At 39.7% G+C, this 26763-nt stretch overlaps 1 protein-coding gene across 5 annotated transcripts in view; it reads right to left on the reverse strand.

Moving 5' to 3' along the window:
* ntn1 (netrin 1) overlaps positions 1–26763 on the reverse strand; it is a 328369-nt gene that overhangs the window by 6663 nt on the left and 294943 nt on the right. For 4 of the 5 annotated variants that reach the window (XM_062970707.1, XM_062970709.1, XM_062970708.1 and 1 more), the window contains exons 8-12: positions 13232–14252; positions 11051–11209; positions 6225–6288; positions 4187–4282; positions 2586–2850 (exon numbers count right to left, since the gene is read on the reverse strand). In XM_062970707.1, the coding sequence (XP_062826777.1) occupies positions 2586–2850; positions 4187–4282; positions 6225–6288; positions 11051–11209; positions 13232–14252 (1605 nt within the window). Of the gene's footprint in view, positions 1–2585; positions 2851–4186; positions 4283–6224; positions 6289–11050; positions 11210–13231; positions 14253–20525; positions 20718–26763 lie in introns of those variants that run through there. The other variant, XM_008104286.3, reaches the window with a different exon arrangement.

The following is a 26763-nucleotide window of genomic DNA, read 5'->3' on the forward strand; positions in this document are numbered from 1 at the left end:
CGGCGTCAGAGCTGGCCCCGCCTCCCACGCTACTCCCGCTCGCCCGTCTGGCCTTTTCAAGCAGGCCAGACGGGCCAGGGCGCACTGGGCGGGAGGCGGGGCACCGTCAGGGCGGTGCCCCGCCTCCCGCCCAGCCTGACGGCGCCCCCCCGGGCCTGCGCCCGAGGCGGCGGCGTCAGCTGCCGCATGAGTGGGGCCGGCCCTGGATGCCTGCCATAGATGTGGGCGAAACATCAGGAGAGAATACTTCTGAAACATGGCCATACAGCCCGGAAAACATACAACAACCCTGTGATCCCGGCCATGAAAGCCTTCGACAACACATATCTACAAGCAGTTTCTGTCTCTGATTGTACATATGTCAATAACATCTGCAAGAAACACAAAAGGTGGTATTTTTTAAATGTTGACTTGGTTTTATAATTTTGCAAAATTACCAAGGGTTCCCCCCCCCCCCCCCCCGTCTTTTGGATGAAGCATTTAAACAATTGCTTCTGCATAGTAAGAATCGCCCGGATGGTGTCATCTAAATAACAAAAAGGCGAGTGACAGCAAAAGAATTAAGCTTGCCCTCATGAAAATTAAACATGACCTCAATTTTGACATAGTTTGCAAGATGTGTGAAAAAAAGGTGTTTTGGCTTGGAAGCTGTGTATGTGCAAATATCGTATTTGCAAAATATTGTGTATTTTCTTTGCTAGTATGGGGATCTACTACTGCCGCCTAGTGTCTACCATTAGCATCAAGGTATCAGCTGGTCCTGAGTGCAGCTATAGAATTCACCAGTAGCCCAACTCCACTGCATTACATATGACTACAAAGTTTAGGGATGCAACTACAATGTAAAATGAATGCAGTTTGACACCACTTTCATTGCCATGGCTAAATGCTATGGAATCCTGGGATTTGTATTTTGGTGGGGCAGCAGTACTCTTTAGCAGAGACAGCTAAAGACCTTCTAAAACTACAACTTCTTGGATTGCATAGCATTGAGCTGTGGCAGATAAAGTGGTATCAAATTGGATTCATTCTACATTGTAGATGCACCTAAGATCTATATCCACACTGAATAGTGTCTAAGTGGTGTACATATTTCATGTGAAATGCAGAATTAGTAGATACGTTGTTAAATGCAAGCATGATGCCATCACTAGTGAGTTTTCTGATTGATTTTCCTCATGCTACTTTACATAATGCTGCATCTGATGTCAGTGAAGTTGTTCTTCTTCAATGTTACAGAGTGTAATCACTTCTTCTAAGGCAAGGGTGGGATTAATCGTAGCCACTGGGGATGGAAGATGGAAGTTGCAGGTCATTAACCTTCTCACATTTCATGTTCCAGATACCTTGCTGACTACTCCTACTAGTATGCTGAAAACTGTTAGAGGTTCAAACAGAATAAATCATCTTGGTTTTATATTTTATTTTTCAACAGACATTCAATGCTGAGTGTGCTCAGTCCTTGCTGAGCTCTCTCAGAGTCTCTTCCCTTTATTTTAATTTACAAAAGTAAATAGCTCTGTGTATTTAATTCACTATCACCTCCCTGCTGAGCCCAACTGGTTGACAGCTTGGGCCCCATAACAGCCCTGTTAAGGAAGATGGGGATGTGTGCATGTGGATGAATCCTGAGATTAGTAGATTAAACAAACAAAAAAGACTTTAAAATCAGAAAATAATACCCAAATGTACCAACATCAGTGAGGATAGAAAAGAATAATCAAGGAGCAAATGCAAACAGAAAAGAGACCATTACATACAACCTACATTTAGACCTTCAGAACAACTGTGGTAGCTCAGGAGTAGATATATAAGGAGAAGGCAGTAAAATGGAAAATAGAAGCAGAAAGAAGATGCAGGAAAGAGAAGCAGTGGAGGAAATGGAGGAAACAAAGCAGAAGCTAGCCTGGTTTGGGCAATATTGACAATACCACAGATCTTCCCGGAGTCTTTCTAGTTAAATCAAATGGAAAAGGACAGAGGCTGTGACAACACATTGCAGGGGAAACAGTTTTCCACAAAATGGTCTGTTTTCCCAACAAAGGTCAGCAACTAAAGTCCAAAACAAGGGTGGCAGTGCCATGCTTTCCAGTGGTCTCTCCTGGTGGATGCCAATTTTAGCTCTTAAAGGGCAACTGTCCATTTCTGTGTTCTCATGCTCCCGACTGGCTAAGGAATAGGAAAAGCCCTGTGTGTGCTTTTGCCCACTAACCTAGAATACAGGTAATGCTTTAGTGATATCAGAAACTAGCAATAACATTGTCAGTGTGGAAAACTACCAAACGAAAATACTACAGTGCTGAGATTCCCAAAAGTAGTTAGTTGCCCTTATAGTTATATTTCTCAAAAGTAACTAAATTAAAAATATCTCCCAATTTCTTAAATTTACTTATTGCTGGTTTTTCAAAGAAACCAAGGAAGGCTAAAATGACAAAACACACTTTCCTGCTTACTGTGGACAGTGTAATGAGAAGTTACTCATCTCAGAGCTGGGGAAAGCTCAACAGACCTGGACCAGGGGTGCCAGAATTATTTGCTGCACTAGTTGTTCTGTGGCAGGTATACTATTATAGGACTATAATTACCTATGATAATTCCATCCTGAGTTCCTGACATAAACATAGAGGCTGTTTTGGAAGGTAACTTGAAGTGTCTAATTGCCAGGAATGGAGAGAGACGGTATTTAATCATGTCTAACTTTGGCACGGTGAGATGGTTGGGGCTGGGTGATGAGCGCCCCTCTGGAGTAAAGGGAGACGGAGAACGCTGGCGTGGGGAGCGAGGCATGGCTTTAGCTTGTTCTGGCTTCTTGATGAATACCCACTCATACCGTTCAATTTCAGGGTGTACCTTTCAAACAAAGAAAAAAAGTCAGAAGTCAGGTATACCTTAGCTTTGTATGAGGACAGCACATGAATTACTTGAGAACTTAATTCATTTTTCTTTTAATTATTGGATTTACTATCTCATCTTTCTCCCAAAGAAAGGACTCAAGGTGGCTCACTGCAATATTAAACAACAATATGCAAGACCAGCAATTAAAACAAAATCAAATTAAAAGGCCAGTCTAACAGAACTGAAACACTCAATTGAAAAACATTTGCCAAATGCCTGCGTGCATTTTAAAAAATTAGAAGGACTATAGAGAGAGTTGAGGTTGAGACTCCATTGTGGTGGAAGTTCCCAATTCTAGTAGAAACTCCCCGAAAAAACGTATGCACCAAAAACAACCTTGAGGGTGATAGAACTGAGAAGGTTTTGAAACCTGAGCAAATTTTTATTGGGAAATCCAGTCTTTCAGGTAGCCTGGAAACATCATGTAGGGACTGATATGAATTCACAGGAAACTGTATGTTATATATGCTATTAGTAGGGCAGTAAACTCAATTTCAATACAGTTTAGCAGAAGCAGTTCACATATTAATTAATAAAGTTGATCAGCAGTTTCTATGTATATAGGAAGCACTTGTACAAGGTCTATAGAATGCTTAATTTGTTGGCCGAATGATGATTTTTATGAAAGGAAGTAACTTTTTGAAAGTAACCCATATACAGTACTGGTAAGTCATATCTCAAAAACACAGCTACATTCTGGTGGACCCATAAATATTTTCAAAAAACAGGATGCTTATAACATATGGACCTAATTTGACATAACTATATCTCTGCAACCATGAACTGCCCATGAATGAAACTCTTACCACTTGAAAGGCTGGACCATAGAGTTTCAAATATTTGCTGCTAGATGCTTCTCCCAACACACCAAAAGCCCCTAGCGTCTGCAAGATGATGACCCCACAACATAAGGCCTAATGGTATATTAGCCATTTGTGCAGTTATTTTTTAGGTTTCTTTCTGGCCCAAAATGGTTAGTAAAACTGGATAACTGAGTCTCCTTCAGGGTGAGAAGGGCGGGATATAAATCCCACAAACAAACAAACAAACAAACAAACAAACAAACAAATAACTTGATAACTCATTAAAACATTTGTAACTTTTGTGTAATTGTAGCATGTTGCCATCGTGGAACCTACTGCTTTGAAACTGGGTCCATCGTTTTGAAAACCCTGAATGTTTCAGGACCTACTTGATGTGCTAGTGCTACTAATTACACCCAGTGAATGAAAAGATATATACAGATACTTATAAACTAATTCTCCACAATGGGTGCTAATGTTAAACTCACAGTGAAAATAAAGCATTCTCCTGTGCCAAAAAAGCTTGATGCTCCCCCACTTTTCTTCCTTTCATTCCAGTCAGAGGAGAGAAATGCCCCACACACCTGCAGTAAGAGAGACAAGAAGTGATACATTTTGTAATGTACATACAGTTACTAGGTATGAGACAGAGCAAAGAAAATGTGAAATGTGTGATCACAAAAACTTGTTCCTTCAGTCATTTGACACAGCCCAGCCATGATGAAATGAGGTTATGTAATGTATTAAAATTATTTTATTATTGTTGTTATTATTGTTGTTATATTTTTTTACCCCCTGCTTTATTTCCCTATTGTCTATGTGTAAAGCCGCCTTGAGTACCCTCCGGAGTTGAAAAGGATGGGGTATAATGTCATCAATAAATAAATAAAATATGCTATTATCTCTGAATTAAATCTCTATTTCCCACCGCCATCCTCATTCTTTTAAAAACATTATTGATATTGGCAGTAAGAAGCATATGGATATCTGAGTCAACTAGGTACAGAAATACATATTTTGGGATAAATGTTAATTAATGCATGTTGGCCTGATTACTTTCTCTCTAACAAGATTTGGCAAGGGTAAAGTTGATCTTGGTGCACCACATCAAAACACATATACAATAATCTGTATAATCTGAGAGAGATGCAAATTATTTTAAAATTTTTACTATCTCTAAATACCACATGGCATTCCTTAAAGCCTGATTTGATGTTGTCCCCTCTGTTGTATTAGGGAGCCAATTTCAGGGAATCGCCTATAATCATTGTTGTTTGCCCTTATAGAGAGGGTTTAGTAGAGTCCTTAACCCATGTTCTCTTTTCTTGTACCTTTTACAAAATATGAGAGATTAAGTTTAGTAACATCTCTCTGGTATGCTTGCTAGAAGACACTGAAAAAAATATGACATAAATTATTGCAAGTTCGTTTTCTCTACTGCTGAATCTCATAAGCTTATGCTACACATACATCAACAATATTTAGATATGCCCTGTGCTTCTAATTTTTCATGCTGTTTTTAGAAATTTTAAGTAATAATTTTAAATTATCATATGTTTGAATTGTCATTCTAGTGGCCTGTGACTCCACAACAAGGGATGATACCAGTAAGAAAGTGCATTAAAGCACTGAGCAGGAGACCGAAAGGTCCCAGGTTCAAACCCCTGGAGCAGCATGAGCGGCCACTGTTAGCTCCAGCTCCTGCCAACCTAGCAGTTCGAAAACATCCAATGTGAGTAGATCAATAGGTACTGCTTGGCGGTAAGGTAACGGCACTCCATGCAGTCATGCCAGCCACATGACCTTGGAGGTGTCTACAGACAACAGCGGTTCTTCGGCTAAGAAATGGAGATGAGCACCAACCCCCAGAGTCAGACATGACTGGACTTAACGTCAGGGGAAACCTTTACCATATATATATATATATATATACACACACACACACACACACACACACACACACACACACATACAATTATTTTCAATTGTTATGATACTGAATGTTTTATCATTTTGTGCTAATATGTCTTCTGTTGCCTAAGTGTCAGTTGACTGCAATAAAGACTGTGTTTTATGTTTGGATGTTGATATCTTAATCAGTGTATGTGCTTTGCGTAAAGGTGAGATTGAAGCCCAAATCAGGTTTCTGATATTTTCAATTACATCTTCCTTATGATGGTTTTTCCAACTGTTGTTGTGTGCTTTTAAGTTGCTTTCAATTTATGGCAACCATAAGAGGATTCTGACTAAATATTAGGTGAAACCTCCTGATGGTAAGAACTATTCTGAAGTGGAATAGACTACTTCAGAAGGTGAACTCTCCTTAGTTGGAGATTCCAAAAAAGAAGTTAGATCATTGTTGTGTATGCTTGTGGATTCCTGAATGATAGGGAATTGGACTAGATCACTGTTGGAGCACTTTCCAACTTTGCAAATCAGTGCTCTCATTCCTATAGGGAACAAATCCCCTACCCAGTCTTGTCTCATCTGAGGAGGATTTTCACTGTATACTCAGAAGATACTTACTTCCCCCAGGGTAGTTTTTATCAGCATTACAGTTGGTTCATAGCCTTCACAGCAGGAATAAAACCTGTTGGAAACAAAGAGGGAACTGGAGTGAGCTGCATTTGATGCAAATGACAGGAAAAGAAATCCCAAAATAGCAGTGCGAAGTAGGGTATGTTTGTGGAAATAGCCTGCAACCTGTCAGCGCAGCACGTTCTAATTTAGAGCACTACTACTATAGTAAGCCTGGGGCAAAGAAAGCAAGAAGCAAACAGAAGAGGTTTTCCCTATTCTCTGAAAATACAGTTTTCTTATTATCCAGAATTCACTGCCTGTTTTCCATGTTGCTTTCCTGGCTTGAGGATGTTGCAGACAGGGAGCAGAGATGCTCCTTTTATCTAAATCAGTGGTTCTCAACCTGTGGGTCCCCAGGTGTTTTGGTCTACAACTTCCAGAAATCCCAGCCAGTTTACCAGCTGTTAGGATTTCTGAGGGTTGAAGGCCAAAACATCTGAGAACCCACAGGTTGAGAACCACTGGTCTAAATCAAGAGCGAATAACGTGCAGCTTTTGGATGATGTTACACTGCAGCTTGTCTCAGCTTTACCTAACACAGTGTGTGGCAAGGAGGAGGGGGCAAAGAACACATTGACAGGATTTCAAGTTTCCTGCTCCTAATCTAAAGTGAGAGTGGTCTATCTGAATGTACTCAGTGAAAACTCTAAGCTTCTTCTGGCTTTTGTGGGATGCTGCCTGTTGATTTTGCAAGGTATGACAATTATGCTGTATATAGATCTGCCAGCAGAGCAGATATCTAACATGGGAGTAAATGAGTAAAAGCTTTTAATGTAGGTGGCCAGATAATCTCCTCCAGAACTGAGTCCGAATTTAAAGGAACCATAGAAAAGATTTAAACCGCAACCCTCAACTAGATCCAGCACTTGGGATAATTTCTTCAAAGTTAGATCTGATTCACTACCCCACTGCCATGGGAAGAACTTGTGTGGAAAAGAATTAACCCAATTTCATTTAATCTGCTGCAATGCTTCTTTCAAAACTCTCACAACAGTGACACTGTCAATAGGTAACCATTTTAGTTTTCCTTATGTCAATGCCTCCAATGACTGGTGATCTAGCAGTTACATCTACACATGCTCTCCACACCCAATCCAGGTAGAAGATATTGGATTTTTTTTTCACTCAAGTCTCTTGCCACCATACACCTCTGTCCTTGAGGGACTTGTGAGTCTTTGAATTTCCTCATTAGGAGAAGATTTTCAAGGTCAAATTATTTGATTTAGCTATTTAAACCTTGTCTCTTGTGAAAGCAGGAGATGCATTTCATTGGCTATATTGTCACTGCAAAGCTCATCTTCCCCATTGATAACCTTGCATTGTGTTTCAGGGGACCCTGAGTCCTTTCCTCTTTTAATATTTGACTTAGCAGACTTGAAATATCTGGAGCAGTAGCAATTGCTGGCAACCTTTCCATGCATACTATTGTTATGTTAAACAGGCTATCAATGCAAACCCATAACGGAGCAAGGGCAGAAACAGTCCCTTGGATTCTTTCCAGTATTACTCAGGAGTGTGTACAGACTGGCAAAGCTGACATTTGGAAGCCATAATTTTTGCTCAGTGAAGCAGATAATTGCTCAGATAGAATTTTAACACATCATAATCTCAGTGGTACATGCAAAATCTTGACAGAGATAGATTCCCAAGCCTGAAGTCAGACAGCTTAATTGTGATTGTGAAAGTGCTTGTCTTGGACTGGATGTCTCCTAACTACTAGATGCTTCTGGCTATTCATGCCATTAAGGCCCCATGGGTGTAGTTCTACTGTGTATCTTTGGATAAGGGGAGAGGTATGAAGAACCTTAACACTTCTGACTCCTTCTGACTCCTCCTGACTCTAACACAGTTTGTTGTTATTGGACTGGATGGAACACCATCCCAACTTCAACAATTCCTTTCTGTTATTTTATAGATAATAAGTCTAAAGAATACACAAAGTCACAGGAGGCACATTCCTTTGATACAGCAGAATGGCTGTTCCCTAGCCCTTTGAGGCAATTACAAATGAATATTTCAAACACAACTGCAATTCTAAGTCTAACAATACAATAACTTGTATAATAAACACACATCAATGTCCAAAATTTCCAGACATCCAACGAAGAGCCAATGCAGGACATGATTGTATGATCCTGTCAGCTGCTCAGCAGTATTGCAGCTGTGAAAACAAACTTTAAAGCCCATTTGCAAAGTAAAAGGCTCTGTTATCCCTGGCAACTACAGGTCCTTTCCTCTCCTCTTCTATTCTCATCTGATCTGCACTTGTAAAAACAGCCCCTCCATTAAGATTTCCCCATACATTGAACTAAACCAGTAATTAGCTGAGATTATGCTAACAGAAAATGCACAAACTTCAGAGAAGGTAATGTGAATTCTCAAAGACATTCTGTAAATCCTCATGTTTGACCTTCAAAACCGTTTCAGAAAACATTTCTTCAGTCACTTCCACATGTGCATTTTCATAATATAGTTTGGAAAATACAATCTTGGTGGCAGTCTCTAAATGAATTTCAATGCAAGTTACACAATACCATAATAAATGCTATGTAAAAGGTGTGTATGTTTTATATGTCTCCAAGATTACTCTGACTTACAGTGACTGTATCTTAGGGTTTTCTTGGCAAAATTTATTTAGCGGAGGTTTGCTTTTACTTTCCTCTAAGTCTGAGAGTGTGTGATTTCTGCAAAGTAACTCAGTGGATTTCCATGGTAATTTTAGTTGGTTGTTGTGGGGTGTGAAGAGAGAGGGTGGGAGAGAGAGAGGAGAGTTAGTGCTGTTTATATTTCTGGTTAGAGGGTAAAGGCAGACTAAAGTGGCGAGAGTTAGATAGGTTGCCATTTACATGAGCAACAGTAACATATAAGAAAGTGCTTATCTAAACAATGCACCTCTATACACTTAAGCCTTTTATTTGATGTCTGCTCATAATAAAGTTAATATTTCACACACCCATTCCTCTTCACTGGCTATGTTTGTGGTAGAGTTTTTCAAATACAATTCTGCCTGTAATGGCAGCAATACAATAAGTGTGTGCAATCCACAAATCAAGAATCCAATTCATATCTGTAAGCTTTCTAGTGGCAGAAAGCATTTCAGAGGAGCTGAGCACCATGTAGCTGAGAGTAAGAGGAAATCCCAGGAAAGCAGTAGCATACTGGTTCATCAAATTATACCGTGTCCCTTCATGTACCTTTACCCCTATTGACTGGAGTGGTCCACTACTGAGGGATGGGTGGCATAATGTTCTCCCCATTGTTCAGTGAGTGGTCTTGCAATACAATGTGGAATCCAATGGCCTCCTTGCTTTTTGCATTTGATTGAGCCTTTCTCTGTTATCTGTAAACCTCTCCTTTAGAGAGGTCATGTTGATACGAAAAAAGGAACAATTCTATCATGCACAACTGGAGTTAGGGGAGATACAAAAAGCACCTCTCTTCAAAGACATTGACTCTGCGATTTAGGGTTCCCAGGGCAGCAGTATCTCATTCAATGGGATTTCAGGGCCAGAATCCAAAAATACAATAAGGGTATTTGCAACATCACATGGTGAAGACAAGTAACAGTTGAGAGGATAGGTGGCACACATATTCTAGGCCAGCTCAGTCTAGAAATTAGTGTAAATGAAGGATCCAGATAATTCCTAGCTGTGCATGTAATATGGCAATTCAGAGTCATAATGCTAATATGAACCAAACTGCACGAATCCACAGCTCTTTTCCCTAGATTACCCTCCTTCTTTTTGATTTTTTCATGTGCGGAAGTTGCACAAACACAATCCACATCTAAAAACTATTTAGCTTAGTGGTTCTCAACCTGTGGGTCCCCAGGTGTTTTGGCCAACAACTCCCAGCAATCGCAGCCAGTTTACCAGCAGTTAGGATTTCTGGGAATTGAAGGCCAAAACATCTGGGGACCCACAGGTTGAGAACCATTGATCTAGCTGAACCAGTGAGCCCTTGCGCCAGGAGGAAATGGGCTGAGATTGGGTACCTAAGTGTCAAAGTCACGTCATAGTTACATTCTCTTCTTCCAGTGTTACTCTTTGTAAGATTTGTCTCCCCATTTTGAAACATAATAATTCACTAGGATTTCAGCTACCATCCTGAAACCTGGCAACCGTCCCCCAAACATGTTGCATAGTGCAGGTCATTCCATCAGACTGCAAGAGAATATGAAATGGGACTGAAAAGTCATTCCATCACATTTCTGTTTCCATTCTCTTCTACATGACAAAGCTTTTCATCTTTAAGAACTGACATTGTTTCTGACATGATGAGGATGAGGTGAACCTATCATTGGGTTTTCTTGACACGATTTGTTCAGAAGAAAATTTCCTTTGCCTTTCCCACTGTTACAGAAGTCCAAAACACCCCACAATCCCCAAAACTGAAACACTTGCAGTTTCTTCCCTATCATCTTCAACCGATCAATTATTCTACCACTGCCCCTGTATCTGTTTTTGGATTCAACAGAGCCATGTTGTAAAACTACTGCACAGGTTGTGCAGAGCAATATGGTTATGTGTTCATTTGTATGCAGTCCGCTGCGCTTCTACAAGCATATCACATCACCACATTGATCTTGTGATCCAGACAGAACTGAGCATTTTGTATGAATCACACATCTCTTTGTAGGCTAGCTCTAGTAATACCCATTGTCTCTCTTCAATACATTAGTTCAGTTTGGTTGTTGGTTGAAATTGTTATAGCATTAATCAGTTCTGGTCCTGATAGGTTTGAGAATGATTTTGCAGATATCATCATCTTACCTTTGCAAGCTGTATCCATCTTCAGAAGTTGAGAATAAGAGGGTTGGTGAGAATAAGGAAAACCTTTCAGGGATCCAGGACCACACAATACGCATTTCCTGAGCAGTAACAATGGTGGAAGTGAAATCATGTGCATTCACAGTAAGGTGGAATGATTGCCTACACAACAAAGAGAATGGAGGAAGAATGATCAGCCCTCTATTGTAAACAGCCACATTGATCGTCACCATTAGAAAAATATCAAGACTGTCTTGCTTGTTTGCTTGCTTTTTTCTTCTTTCCTTCCTTCCTTCTTTTTTTCCTTCCTTCCAAACAATCAATACAACTTGCAAAGCTAGCTCTGATACTTTTATAGCCAAAGATAGGATAGACAAATAGTAGATTTCCAAACATTGCTGGGCTACAGCTCCACATCATTTTGTTATGACTCCATCCCTGGAACTCAATTGTTACTTATCTTTGGATTTCAGGGAATAACTTTAATTGAAGAACAGAGGAGCTTGTGTACTAGGGCACATACTGTAAAATTGTACCAGCTTTAACAATGCTCTGTTCGCACAAATATATTTAGGAGATATATATGCATGTACACTCATGTGCAAACCCTATTCAAAACAAGGGGCAACCTGAAGGGCAGGTAGAATCCATCTGCTTCACATTATCAATAGCTCAGCTATGGTAATATTAACAGCTTGTAGGTTAAGGTCTAGTGAACCTGGGCAAAAATGAAATGCTATGTGCTCATTCTTGCACTATCCCAGAAAACAATATAGGGCACCCCTAAAGTCTCCTCATCCATGTTAAAAAGCAAATCACCAATATTATGCCACTACTGTATATGTTAGTTGTACCCTAAACACACTGGATCCTGTTTGTTCTTGGAAGCTAAGAAGGGCCAGACCTAGTTAGTACATGGAAGGGACATCACAATAGAGTACCACGAGCTCTAGGTGATGCTCAGAGGAAAACATTAGCAAAACTCCTGAGTATGCTTCATTTAAAAATGTATGGAGTTCCCATAAGTCAACTTTATTTTTAGTTTCACTTAATAGGGAGCAACGATGAGAGTATTAAATGTTTTAAAATCTACGAACTCCCAGTCTTACCATTTATCTAGCACATGTAGCAGTGCAATGATACATGATATCCATAAGTTTGTTACTATAGTTTTTTCCTCACCTAGTATGATGACCTAAGTATATTTCTACTCCATGTTTTCTTTTCAATGTACATGCCAGGTCAGGACTTTCAATTGAAGTGGTATCGTCACATTAATGGGAGCCATATTCATTATCTTTTACTTTTGTATAGGGTTCTGGCATGACCCACTGGAATCTACCATGCAAGCAAAAATGTTGTGCATGAAATTGTCTTAAGGATTTTTATAAGTATGTGGTAAGAGAGGAAAACGGCTTAAATACCTTAAATACACTTTTGATGCTGGAAGCTAGACAGTGTTAGCACTGTTTAGAATTTGGACTATCAATGAATACCACGTGCTGTAAGACATTTCATAGAAAGGAACTGGCAAAACTACCACTAAGTATTCCTTGTCTAAAGATAACCCTATGAAATGTATAGGGTTGCTATAAGCTGACATGTACACAGGGGAGGAAGGGAAACTGAGAATGAGCATGCATAACAAAGTACAGCACAATTAAACCTATGTCTCTGCACCTCCCAGCTGGGTCCTTAAACAGATGCAGTTTTAGTGTGTACATGCATTATATTTGTATGTGCCTACACATGTGGCTACAATGAACTAAATTATTTGTTTACTTGAGATGGCCTGAATGGGCTCTAAAACATTTACTCCTCGGGTCCTTCCACACAGCTGTATAAAATCCACATTCAACTGGATTATATGGCAGTGTGGGCTCAGATAATCCAGTTCAAAGCAGTTATTGTGGATTATCTGCCTTGATATTCTGGGTTATATGGTTGTGTGGAAGGGCACTCAGTCAATAATTGAGCAAGTTCAGAGCAGCCATTAACAGAGAAAAGTCAGGTAAGGACTTGGAAATGAAGTGAAACATCTAGACTCAAAGCTGCATTAGGAAAATCAAAGCTGTAAGCATTATTATGTTTAAGAGTTACCATGAAGTTACTACTTAAATGTTAATCATTCTTAATAACAACATGTTAGTAATAAATGCTTATTATAATATCAGTTATTATTACCTATGTTGCACCATGGTAACTCCTTTTTCCACAAGTGCCTTCCTGTTAGCCATCTGAAGGAGCCAGATTTCTTTGCGAGAGAAAAGCCGGATCCCGAATGCCTTCTCTAGAAGCTTTTCAGCAGTCATGTGCTCATTAATATCCCACATGAAAGCCTGTAGACTCCCCTTGATGTCGGCCACCTCCACTCCTTTTGAAGCCATAAAAAGCTGGTATTGCTTTAGCAGGGCCAGCGCTATGCGGTAGAGGACTTTCTGTCCCTCCAGGAGGTATATATCAAAAATGCGGATGACATAATCAAATGGGAGGTCACTGAAGAGCCATACTAGCCACTCAGAATATACCTCAAAGATGTTGTCTGATGAGCTCGCTATCAGGCGGTGGGCGGCTGGGCAGTGTTTGTTGGCAAGGTCCCCAAAGGTCATGCATGAGGCCTCATAGTTCAAGAAAGAGTAGTCTATGTAGGAGGTGTGCGGGGCTTTGCAATCAAGGAGCCGGCAGGTATTCTCAAAGCAATGGGCCTCATCTTGGCTGTAGTGGAGCACAAGGGCAGTCACAGCCGGAAGCAAGGGACAAAAGGAGATGTCAGGGTACAGATTGGAAATGCAGATGAGTATCTTTTTCACAGCATGGAGTCCTTCCTTGGTGAGGCAGTATTCTGGCATGATGCTTTCTTCCATGAATTCTGGTAAGGGTTCATAACTTTCACTCTGCTCTCCAAAGAGCTTGCTAGCAATGTCCTTGTAGACTGTGGTGTCCGGTGTCATAAGTCGGCAAGGTAGGTCCTGAATAATGTGGTGGTAAGCTTCTGCTCTTAGGGCATGACTTTTAGCCCAGCATCCTTGCCTTGCCAGCTTCTTCAGCTCCTTTGTAGACTTGCCTTGGAGCTGTTCTTGAGAGTCCAGATTCTCATTCCATTTGGGAATCTTGTCATTGTCCACAAATTTACTGTACCCTTGGTGGAAAGTAGCAGCACTGTTCCATATCTTAACCTCAGGGACTTTAGATGGACTGGCTGTCTCTATAACATAAAGACATAATTTACTTCTGTCTTTCTGAATCTTTACAATCATTTCCATCCCTACAACTGTGTAAATATAATTGGAAAAACTATGTGTAAATATAGTTTTTATTTTAGATTTTATTTTGTACAGCATCTGAAGAAGATGGTTTAGAGCAAGGAAAGCTCATGCTAAAATAAAAACCATTCCATCTAAAGTGTGTTGCTGCATGCCTTCTTCACCTCCCCCTTCCTTCTTTTTATATATTCAGTATGATTTACCTTACCTTTGAAAAGAGACTTGATTTTGCCTGATAACTGTGGGTTTTTTAAAAAATATATGTCATTTTAAGTCAACAACTCATGATTAACATTCTCAAACAACACTCATTAAAATTTTAAAACAAAAATACAAAATCACTTGCAACCTCTTTGCAAGGTTTCTTTTGCGATTTATGGATTGCTTCATGCCTCATTTGAATCCATTGTATCTCTTTTGCATAGGAAAGGTAACACATTTAAAGACTGCCGGGTCTAGAGAGTTTAAATTCATGAACATCTTATGTGATTGATAAAACTACATTTACTCATTAGAAATTCAGATCACTATGGGGTGTTAAAAACAGAAAAGGCTTTTCTAAAACTGGCTTTAAAACTATAAGAATAGATGTAATAGAAAAAACAAGTCAACCATAACCCTAGTCAAGTACATGATGTGTATGGTTTGGAATGATCAGCATTAAGGGGACCAAAGGGAATCAGGGTTCACCAGTGAAGCAAACATACTGCTTTTAAAGATGCTGAGATTATTCCAAAAAAAGGCAAAGAAAGAGGACATAAGGGTCAAAAAGCAGTTGAGTTATGGACAAAGATAACTGTTTCATTCTGACTTCTCATCAAAAATTTGAAGGACCGTAACTAAAACCTGTTTTGCAAACGACACTAGGAGCCCTTCTACACTGCCATATAATCCTGCTTATTTATTTATTTATTTATTTGCAGCATTTCTACCTTGCCTTTCTCACCTGAAGGGACTCAAGGCAGCTCACAAAACTGGCAAAAATTCAATGTCAATAACACAATACAAGAAAATCAACATTAAACATTTAAAACAATGTGTTGCTAGAGCGAGTGTTCCATAGCCGAGGGGCCACCACTGAGAAGGCCCTGTCTCTGAGCTTGCGAGGCAGGTGGGACCGAGAGCAGGGCCTCCTCAGATGATCTTAAAGTTCTCGTTGGCTCATAGGAGGAGATACGTTCAGACAGGTAAGTTGGACCAGAACCGTTTAGGGCTTTATAGGTCAAGACCAGCACTTTGAATTGGGCTTGGTAGCATATTAGCAGCCAGTGGAGCTGGTGTAACAGAGGAGTAGTATGCTCCCTGTACGCCACTCCAGTTATAAGTCTGGCTGCTGTCCGTTGTACTAATTGGAGCTTCCGGGCCATCTTCAAAGGCAAGCCCACGTGGAGCACGTTGCAGTAATCCAAGCAGGATGTAACCAGAGCATAGACCACCATGGCCAAGTCAGACTTCCCAAGATAGGGGCGCAGTTGGTGCACAAGTCTTAGTTGTGCAAATGCTCCCCTGGTCACCGCCAAGACCTGTGGTTCCAGGCTCAGCGATGAATGATCAAATCACATAATCCACATTATCTGCTTTGAACTGGATTATATGAGTCTACACTGCCATATAATCTAGTTCAAAGCAGATAATTTGGATTTTATATGGCAGTGTAGATGGGATCTAAGTCACCCAACTATTCCCCATTTTTGACTTCCCAGATGTCCAAAGCCATTGATTGCTTTGCCACAACACTGGTTGATTTGCCATGTCATATGCATAACTACTGCATATTAAATTATAGCAATGTTTAGGGAGGTTTTACATGAACACTTTATCCCAGGCTGGAATTTGGATCAGGCCTAGGATAGTTTTTATCACCAGCCCCTGAGAAGAGAAGGGTTCCTGGCTATCTGACAGTGCCAGGCTGCTGGACAACCACCCCTACTGTCCACAGGCACAAAATGGCTAGTGGCCATCACTTGCCACCGGAGCCCCCAGATGGCGTAGTGGACTAAGTGACTTGAAGGTTGGGTTGCTGACCTGAAAGCTGCCAGGTTCGAATCCCACCTGGGGAGAGCGTGGATGAGCTCCCTCTATCAGCTCCAGCTCCATGCGGGAACATGAGAGAAGCCTCTCACAAGGATGATGAAACATCAAAACATCCGGGCGTCCCCTGGGCAACGTCCTTGCAGACGGCCAATTCTCCCACTCCAGAAGCAACTCCGGTTGCTCCTGACACGAAGAAAAAAAAAATCACTTGTCACCTGGAATGATGTTGGATGGAGTGCCAGAGCAATATGGGAGGCGGGAAGTGGAAAGAAATAATTGCCCCCTCTTTTCCCCCTCCTTTCTCTGATCACCCTTCCATCCTGGCCAATGTCACTCAAGGTCAGTGGTTCTCAACCTGGAGTACCCAGATGTTTTTGGCCTTCAACTCCCAGAAATCAGCTGGTAAACTGGCTGGAATTTCTGGGAGTTGTAGGCTAAAAACACCTGGGGACTCCAGGTTGAGAACCACTGCTCTAGGTGTTGCGCCTGGAGATTTCTGCTGCAACAAGAAAAGTAAGTGCCATCTCATGTTCCTGGGCTCCCAAGCCAGGGAATATGGGATGGCCATGTAAATCAGTTGTGGTCAATTCCATATTAGAACCAGCCTAACTGTTTACATGGACCAAAAGTTGGGTTTGATCTGGATTCTTGGAGAAATTTTGAAGCATGATTAATATGGTTCAAGGCTGTATTAGTTGGCATCAGGCATCAGTCCACACAAAGCCGATCCACTCCCTCTTCAGTACAGAGTCTGTGGAGATATACCCTTAGTACAATTTATATTCAGCTACTGCTAACATTATAGTATTGTTATATGGTAGTACACAAAAGAGATACTACTGGTGTCAGTGATCTGACAAAGAAAATAAAGACTCTTGTTCTAGCTTATGACAGTTAAATGTAAAAACCACCTGGAAGTTGTTGCATGGTTTAGGTTTTATGAGGTAGTTGCAATTTGCTTGATGCTGATGCTTAATAATAGTGAGTTTGATTAGCTTGTTCTTTTTTTGCTGCTGGAGTTTTTAACCTTTTCTTTTCTTCCTCGTTCTTCTTCATTTATATCCAAATGGCGTAAGGGATCAAAATCCTGCCTTCTCTCAGAATAAATTTTCTCCAGTCCCCAAAGTTGTATGTGGCACAAGAAACCATGCACATCTAAACCGCTTATATTTGCTTAGTTTGCATTCCCTTAGTATCTTTGTCTTCTCCTTTTCTTTGGATGGCTAAACTATCTATCTATACACTCGAGCAAAATTTTAAATTACTAAAGGGCTAGAAACCTGGGTACTAAAGAAAAAGGTCATGGGGTACAATATTGTCATTGTGTCACCCCATAGTTGCATCTCTTTTCTCAAAAGCTGGGGACATCTAAAACTACAAATACAGTATATTTTTTATGCCAGAAGTATCAGCTTATGTTAACAATCTTCTGTATCTAGAAATATTTTTCTGTAGTGTAAAACATCCATCAAAATTTTGAGAAGCGATATAGTCCACCTAATGAGAAAAGCATAGCTGGGGATTGGGAGATATGTTGGATACGTTGACAAAAGATATAGTAGCCTGGGGTTTAGAGACTACTTTTAAGAAGTTAATGCAGGCTTGCTGTTTGTTTTAAGTGTGTCAGTTTGTAAATACAACAAATGTTATAAGATAGCATGAATCTTCCAGATAGTTTGTGCATTTAATTGTCACTATTCTTTATTTCCAGCACTGAGCTACTGCAGCTGACATCCATAGTTGTGTTCTGACATTTCTATTTCTGTAGTATCTCTGCAGTATAAATTAATAGCACAACACTGCTTTGTTCTGTTAGATGAGAAGTGTTAATGGAATGCTATGTGTTTGAACAGTTTAACTTTTGGGCTCTTGTGAAGGATTCTGGGAGAACCGATTTGGAACCTGTCAACTCCAAACCTACAACAGCAAGCACGTGTCGATCTGTTATTTCTCACACTCATGTACAGAAAACTAGCCTCCATAGTATTGCCCCATAACTTTTCATCACTAAGGCCCCTTCCACACTGCCCCTATATCCCAGGATCTGATTCCAGATTATGTTTATCCCAGATTTTGTGGCAGTTCAAACCAGATAACCTGGGATCAGATCCCGGGATATAAGCACTGTGTGGAAGGGGCAAAGAACACAGGAGTACGGAAATCAGCAAACTGTTAAGAAGAAAGATAATGGAAATCAGTAAACTGTAAGGAAGAAGGGGAAAGGGAAAAATACTAGTGCTTGGAAAAGGAAAGAAGCATATCAAATCTTGTGTGCCACAAGGTAAAAAATGTGGAAATAATTGGGGACACAGAGTGGATAAAACTTGGATGAGAAAGTGTGTTGAGATACAGGAAAGGTAAGGAAGCCTGTGATCTAAATGCCCCTTCTATTTCCTTCTACAGAGATAAACTGAACTTCAAAATTGACAATAGGACACAAGTGATGGAAAAATATTTTTTAAAAATGTTGCAACTCTCTGCCTCAAAGTGTGGTGGAAGCTCCTTCCTTGGAAACTTTTAAACAGAGGCTGGATGGCCAATCCATCAAGGATACTTTGTGTGTTTCCTGCATGGCAGGGGGTTGGACTAGATGGCCCATGTGGTCTCTTCCAACTCTATTATTCTATTATTCTATGGTAGCATGCAGAGTCCTATCTTTCTAGTGAAGAAAAATCTGCTGGCAGAGCCGGACTAGGTGCAGAGCGGCTACCGTCACCCATCTACCCGAGATGAACACCACACTTTGATCATAAAGCCAGTTCCCCATGTGCCACTTTAAAATGATATCACACTCACTGGTGCGCTCCAGGAGCATAATTCAACTCTAAAACAAGATGTATGTCCTCCATGTCAGCAGTGTATGGGTGTTTGTTTTTTTTACTAAAGTAATGCAACTAAAAATCAGAAGCAGTTGAATAGGGCTACATTACACATTTTGAAAACAGCAGTTAAAGTTTGCTCATCAGTGGTCTAGCTAGCAGCTTCAATGAAAAGGTAGCTCCACCTGGCGGAAAATACGTAGTATTGCAAATAGTTGTGGCTTCTTTTAGAATTGTATTCTTGTGAATGAGAGGAGGTAGAGGATTTGTTGATCTTACTGTCTCCTTTCCAACCAAGAAAATGTTAAGTGACCCTGAGTATATAGGAATATAACATAGGTAGAAAAATTAAACATTTACTGATAATAAATCAGCATTTGCAAGAGTTGCTAAACAGGCTGATTTTCCTTTTTATTGAGTACAGCTGAAGCATTTTTTGCAGAGTCCATTGTAAACATGGCATGCCTGTGTAAATGGGTAGTTTAGAGAAACTTTTGCCAAAGTTTTCATGATTAAGCTAAGGGGACCCCATTTGAGTTCGGGACCCACAGTTTAAGAAGCAGCGCTTTAAATGACAAAAAAAGGAATAAATCTAGTTCAATAGCATATTAATTTCTTTCATTTCGGATTTCTTTGGACTGAACTGACTACACCTGGATAGTAAACTGACACAGTAAGTACCATCCTGTTTAAATAATAATAATAATAATTCCTCAGTTCATCTGTATAGTTAGCCCTCCACATTTACAGGTTTAACCTTTCAGATTTTTTTATTATATTATACTCTCTCTAGGAATCTCTAGGTCAGTGGTTCTCAACCTGGACCCCCCAGATGTTTTTGGCCTTTAACTCCCAGAAATCCTAACAGCTGGTAAACTGGCTGGGATTTCTAGGAGTTGTAGGCCAAAACATCTGGGGCCCAGGTTGAGAACCACTTATCTGGATCCTCCAGGGCAACTCTGTGGTGAATATCTGGGAGAAGTCACTCTGGGGGACCTAGAGATTCCTAGAGAAGTGTTCTCTCAGATAGAAACAAAATCAGAGCTTCTACTGTACTCCATACTGGTTTGGGAGACCTCTCTGGACCTCCAGCATCCCCTAGCCAGCATGAGTCTCTAGTTTAATAAAGTTTTCCCTTATAGTTGAATATAGTGTAATTAACCTATATTCAAGGGTCACCATCAGTTGACAAGCCACTTGAAGGCATGCACACACACACATACACACACAAAGGCAACTAATACTAAATTATCTGCCAATATTGAGGACCTCCTACCCTAAAAAACAATTCCACTTGAGAGTGATTTCATGTGTTCTTTTTGTGACCTGGACTTAAATCACCTTTGTGGGTAGTTGTCTTACCTTGGGAGTTTTTCACGTGGCTTTCCTGTACCTCATCCATGATGGCATTTGCTCTGTTTCTTCCTGCTGCTATCTCTAAAGAGAAACCAGCCGTGGGGCCCCCAACTGGGCTGGTATAACTCGGTCCAATCTGAAGCATCACTCGTTCTTGCTAGAATGGCTTGGCTCAAGTTCTGCTCCTGCTCCTAATTTATTGGGCTGAAGTGAAGAGAAGGCTTCCTTTTTTACAATGAGCACCTCCCTGAAAGAGGTGATTTATTTGGTGTAAACAGTAGTAAAAAAATTCTCCCCACCAATCCACTCAGCCATGCTGGCTATGAACCTCTCTGACAAGTAGGATGTAAATAAACAAGATACTGATCAAAATATCAACAGGACCATTAAAAAGGTTCATTTGTTTTTCCAAGGGTAAACTTTATTTTCTTACAACGTCACAAGAAAAGCAGTCCCATGTGTACTAGAAAACATACATACATGGAAGAGAAAAGAGTGGGTATGGGGACATAGATGTGTTTCTGGATTTCTGTCCTGATGATTAAATGTCCTTGAAGCAACAGAACATAAACACAGAGCGTGTCTCTCAAACCGCTTCCTGCTGGTTCTTTTGTTTCTGCTAAGAGTCAGAAATAGAACCACGTGAAAAGTAAATGCCAAGTCTTTTTAAAGTGACAAAGCTGTGAGATTCAGAGTGTTTAAAAACAAGGAATCTAGCTGCTATAAACATATTTTGAAGAAGAGCTTTCCCTTAACAGGACATGTGCTTACAGGTAATTTGGAGCTAGGTGCATATCAGCTGTCACTTCGTCACTGCATGTATGGGTTTCACTTCAACTTTGTCTAAGACATTAAAGCAGATGTTGAACAGAATAAAACATTTGTACTGGGAAGAGATACAGGGATGTAAGATTCATATGATGTCTGAAAACTTCTAAAGCAATTAAAAGTAATTTTAAAATATAAATTATGAAAAGTAAAAATAATGCATATTATGGATTGCAATCCCCATGTTCTTCACTGTTGGCAATTCTGGCTGGGGTACATGGGAGTTGCAATGCAATCCAGCAATATCTAAAGGGTAGGACATATGCACCTGGTGTTCTGCATGTTTACTCAGACAGAAGTATTCCTGATCAAGAATGCAATTTTCCTGCTTCTTGGCAGGGGGTTGGACTGGATGGCCCATGAGGTCTCTTCCAACTCTACTATTCTATGATTCTAGGATGCAACATGTATTTCATTCTATCATATACCTCATTTACATATGTAGACGATTCTGGGTGAATTGGAACAAGAGATCACTCTTTCATGAGATTTTAATGGGAAGAAAATGAAATATGCAGAGGCCTCATTCCCTTCAGATGAAGAATGTAGCTGAACAGAATGAATGTTTCATGATAACTTCATGTCAAATGTGTAAAGAGAAAAGCTGAACCCAAAATCTTCTTCAGCTCCTTTGCCATGTTATCGAGCCATGGCATCCCCCTCCCCAAAGATTTAAGAACAATAAGAAGACTTCAAGCAGACCTCAAGTTTAAGAAACATAGGATAAGAAATCCACTATTGAGAGTCCGGAATAAATACAAAATAGTCTTTTACAGGAAAAGACCTGAATGGACGTAATCGCAAGAAGCGTTTCCAAAACTAAAAACACCCAGCAGGAAAGTCTTGTCATATAAACAATTATTAGAAAAAGGAGCATCACAGAAACTAAAAATACTACAAGACTTACAAAAAGAAGACTCAGCAATGAATTGGTTTCACTACAATCAACTCCAACAGATTTTGATGAGACAATAAAGGAGCTATATAATAGTCAGAGATCCAAAGGAATCTACCATTGGAAACAAAAAAAACAAACAAACTGGGAGAATATATCAATATCTTCTGAAAGACTACAAAATTGATGAGCAAGGAAAAGATCCTATCATTTAATAGGCAAAAAATATAGGGCGAGGAATTAACTTAGAAGAATGGGAAAAACTTTTTTTTTCATAAATAAATTTTTATTAGTGTTCCTTTCAACATAAACACAGACAAAAACATACAATAAAATAAATTACAGAATTGAATAAACCAAAAAAAAGCCCAAAAAGCCAAACATGTAAAATATAAAATAAACTTCCAACTATTGCATGGTGTCTTTGGGTCTCATCTTTCCCCCCTTTCCTAAGTTCTTGAATTTTTCCTGATAACCCAGATCATTACTTTTCTCCTATTATGAGGTTTTGTACATATTCTGATTTTCTTAGATCTCAAATTAAAATCTTCATTTTTTCCTCCTTTAAGTAGTTTTTAATCATTTCCCAGTCTGCTTGTTTTCTTGGACGACCTTGATTGTTCGCTAGCAGATACGTCAATTTGTCCATATTCATTATTTCTAGGATCTTATTAATCCAGCATTTCGTTTCCGGAATTTCTTTATTTCTCCAAGACTTGGCTACAATCATCCTTGCTGCAGTAATTAAATAATTAAATAGCACTTCTTTATTTTTATCTTTTTTTATATCTAACATTCCCAATAGCATAATTCTGGGGTCCATATTTATTCTAATTTGTAACATCTTCTGAATTTTGGTGTGTATTTCTTCCCAGAACACTTTAATTTTATTACAGGACCACCAGCAGTGGAAGAAGGTCCCAATTTGCTCTCTGCAATTCCAGCATTTATTTGACATCTCTTTATAATAATTTGATAATTTTGGGGGTGTTAAATACCATCTGTAAAATAATTTAATCCATTTTTCTTTCAAATCTGTCGCATAGGTGTATTTGAGTCTTTGGTTCCATGTTTTTTCCCATTCTTCTAATTTGATTGTTTCCCCTATATTTTTGGCCCATTTTAACATACATTTTTTATGTGTTCGGACTCCGTTGCCCACTCTAATAATTTCCTATAGATTTTGGATATTAATTTATTTTCCGATTTCATAACTCTGTCCCAAAAGTTTTCTTTTTCTTCAAACCCTAACTTTTTATCTTTGTTAAAGATTTCTTTAATTTGCCTAAATTGGAACCAGCCAATATTTTGGAATTTTTGACTTATTTCTTCTTGATTTTTCAGGAGAATTGGAAAAACTTTGAAAGAAACAACTACAATTCACAAGAAGCTGTACTGCTAAATAAAACTTTTATAAAATGATTTACAGGTGGTATATAACTCCAGAAAAACTTTCAAAGATATACAAAATATCAGACTTATGCTGGAAATTTAAACAAGAAACAGGAACTTTCTACCACATGTGGTGGACCTGCCCAAGAGCTAAAGAGTTTTGGATAAAAAAAAATCATAGTTATATGGAAATCATAAAAAATAACAGTGAAACCAGACCTGTAAGCTGACCAACCATCACCTATTCTTCTTTTTGCTATGGGGATGTTCTCCTGTCAGTGACATCAGAAAAACCTCTGGACATTCCCTGCGTAAATCCTAGCCAGCACAGTTTTTCAGCCAATCAGGAGGAGATGTGGAAAGTCTGAATAGCTGACAGAACTGCACAAAATGTATTGTGTTTTACTGTGAATTTATGCACGAACACTTTGAAGTGCTTTGCTGGTTTTTGCATCCCTTTTGGCCAAACTGAATAAACCTCTGTAGCTTGCCTTCAAACTGGAGAGTTTGTTTTCTGTCCTGGCTACTCTGGTTTAGTGAAAGCTCACTGGGCATGGACCTCCTTATCCATGGTTTTAGCTGAAATCATTACATCCAGATGGAATGAGTGCTTTGTTAATTGCAATCCAACGTATCTGAAGCGCAACAGTTTGGGAAAATTTCTGGCCCTTCAGACGAGGCGAAATTCAGAACACATCCAATGACTTGGAATCTACAGTGCATCATAGATACGCTTGGGGCACATCCAGACAGGGCGCAAAATGCATGCTGTCCAGAATATTCATGAGGGGCATCCAGATGACACCCCACAAGATCACGAATGCTTTCATCACAAAGCAGGAAAACCCTGCTTTGTAGCGAATTAATTTGCTAGTGAGTTTGTTCCATGCTTCCTTGGAAGGCGCAGGGCAAACCAACTATGGCCACTGTCTGGATGGGCCAATCAGAAGTCCTGGGAATGAGACCCAGGAAACGCAAGAGGACTCTAATCCCCTGCCCAACCCTCAACCCCCCTTTTAAAAATAAAAGAATTTACTCACCTCCATTAGCATGATGCCAGAGTTCTCCTAACACGTAGGAATGATGTGCCAGGAGAAAGTGGGAGTAGGAAAATCACTGCTGCCCCCCCTTCTCCTGGCATGTCATTCCTACATGTCAGGAGAGCTCTGGCACCACACTAATGGATGCCGGGTAAATTCTTTTATCTTTAAAAGGAGTTTGGGGGGTTTGGGAAGGGGTGGGGGCTGTCTCCCTGTTCTTCCGGTAGGTACCCGGAGGACATGTAGACAATGCCCGTGGAGCATTTTGGGGCGGTGTGCGGACTACAGTCCGCCCCAACCCGGGTTTGTGAAACCCATATTGAAGCGGACTTTACTTCTGTCTGGAACCACCCTCGGTCACCTTATTATATTTTAAGCATTACTTTATACCTCCTCTGTAGTGGCATGATTATGTGAAAGCGTATTAGAGCAGGAATTGACATCCATCAGATTCTTGACAACTTCTTGGTTTTTTACTAGAATCTTGTAATAATTCAGTACACAGAGTGAGTTGCAAAATACATGTTGAGAATTAAAGTATGCTGAGACCAGTGATTTGTTTTGAGTATTAGAAATGAATGTAGTTCACATAGGCATCTGCTCCAAGGTTGTATCCATATTCAAAAACCTTTGACCTACTGATGCCTCAATATAATTTCATTGGGATCTATTTTCATTTTGAAATTTACAGTAGCTGCTGCATTTTCCATCCTCGGCTTATACTCAAGTCAATAAGTTTCCCTAGTTTTTTGTGGTAAAATTAGGTGCCTCGGCTTATATTAGGGTCGACTTATACTCGAGTATATACGGTACATTGATCCTTGCCAATAATAGTTAATGTCTTAATTATTACTGCTAAGTAAACAAATGTGTTTAGATTAGAAGTTGTATACCATCTTAGAAGTTAGAAGTTGTATACCATGTATAACATTTTTAGTTTAATTTTTAAGAGTTTTTAAGAACTTATCATGTTATAAATGTTTGTGATGCATTCTGTTATGTTTAAGTTGTTACTTTTATAATTTTTATTGAGACTGTTTTACCCACTGGTTTGATTTGTTATTTGTTGTTCTTGGCATTGAATGTTTGCCACTGTTTTATTTTGCTGGAAACTGCCCTAAGTCCCATTGGGGAGATAGGGCGGATTATAAATAAAGTATCTCTCTCTCTCATCCTATGAATGTTGATGACTGATCTGTTCTTTGTTTACAAATAGAAATCAATCTGCTCCCTAGAAACCATCATAAGATACAAAGGAAAACTCTGATTCCTTTACCATCTCAGGAGATGTGTACCAAGGAGAAAGTCTGATTGAATAATTATAACGTGGAGGTTTATGGCATCCAGAAATATTCCTTGCCAAACAACTCCTTGCCAACACTGGCAAAAGAACTTCCATATTATGAGAACAAAGAATATTTTGATACCAGCCTCCTGTAACAACATCCTGAATGTCTCACTGTAGGTAATTACTGTTTATGAAAACACAGAGGAATAACTACATGTCAGTTATGAAGGTGAGGCATGTGGCAGATGAAATGAGGAAGCATATGGCATATCTTAGAAATTATGCCTTAGACTGGTGAGTTGGATTATCACAATGGAAAACATCTCTTTGTATTAGCGGTATGCGATTCAGGAAAACCCCATGTCATTTTCTGTCCCGTTTTCAGCTGCTCCCTGTTCTGTTTATTGGGAAGTTTCTGAAATTGGGAAGGGGGTTCCATTTTTGTGCCAGTAAGATTCAGTTCATTGCTGCCAATGGGGAAACTTTAAAAGCTCATTTCTCCATCATTTTTAGACCTATCAGCATGAAACATGCCTCACTTGTAGGCCACATTTACGACTGCAAGCCTGCCAAGTTTCAGGACATTTCACCAATCCACTGATTTTTGGGAATTTTAAAAAGTTTTTACCATAACATTTTTTTAAACCCACAAGAGGGGGTTCTAGGAATTGAAGTCCCAAGCACACACCACAAGAGAGGAGGAGAATGGACACAGTCAACCAGGCTCTGATTGGCTGAGAATGAAAGTGAGAAACACATGGAGAGAAAAACTTTAACTTCCATCATGCCTTGGGAGGGAGC

This window comes from Anolis carolinensis, chromosome 2 (genome assembly GCF_035594765.1).
Source record: "Anolis carolinensis isolate JA03-04 chromosome 2, rAnoCar3.1.pri, whole genome shotgun sequence".
In the NCBI taxonomy this organism is placed as follows: Eukaryota; Metazoa; Chordata; class Lepidosauria; order Squamata; family Dactyloidae; genus Anolis; species Anolis carolinensis.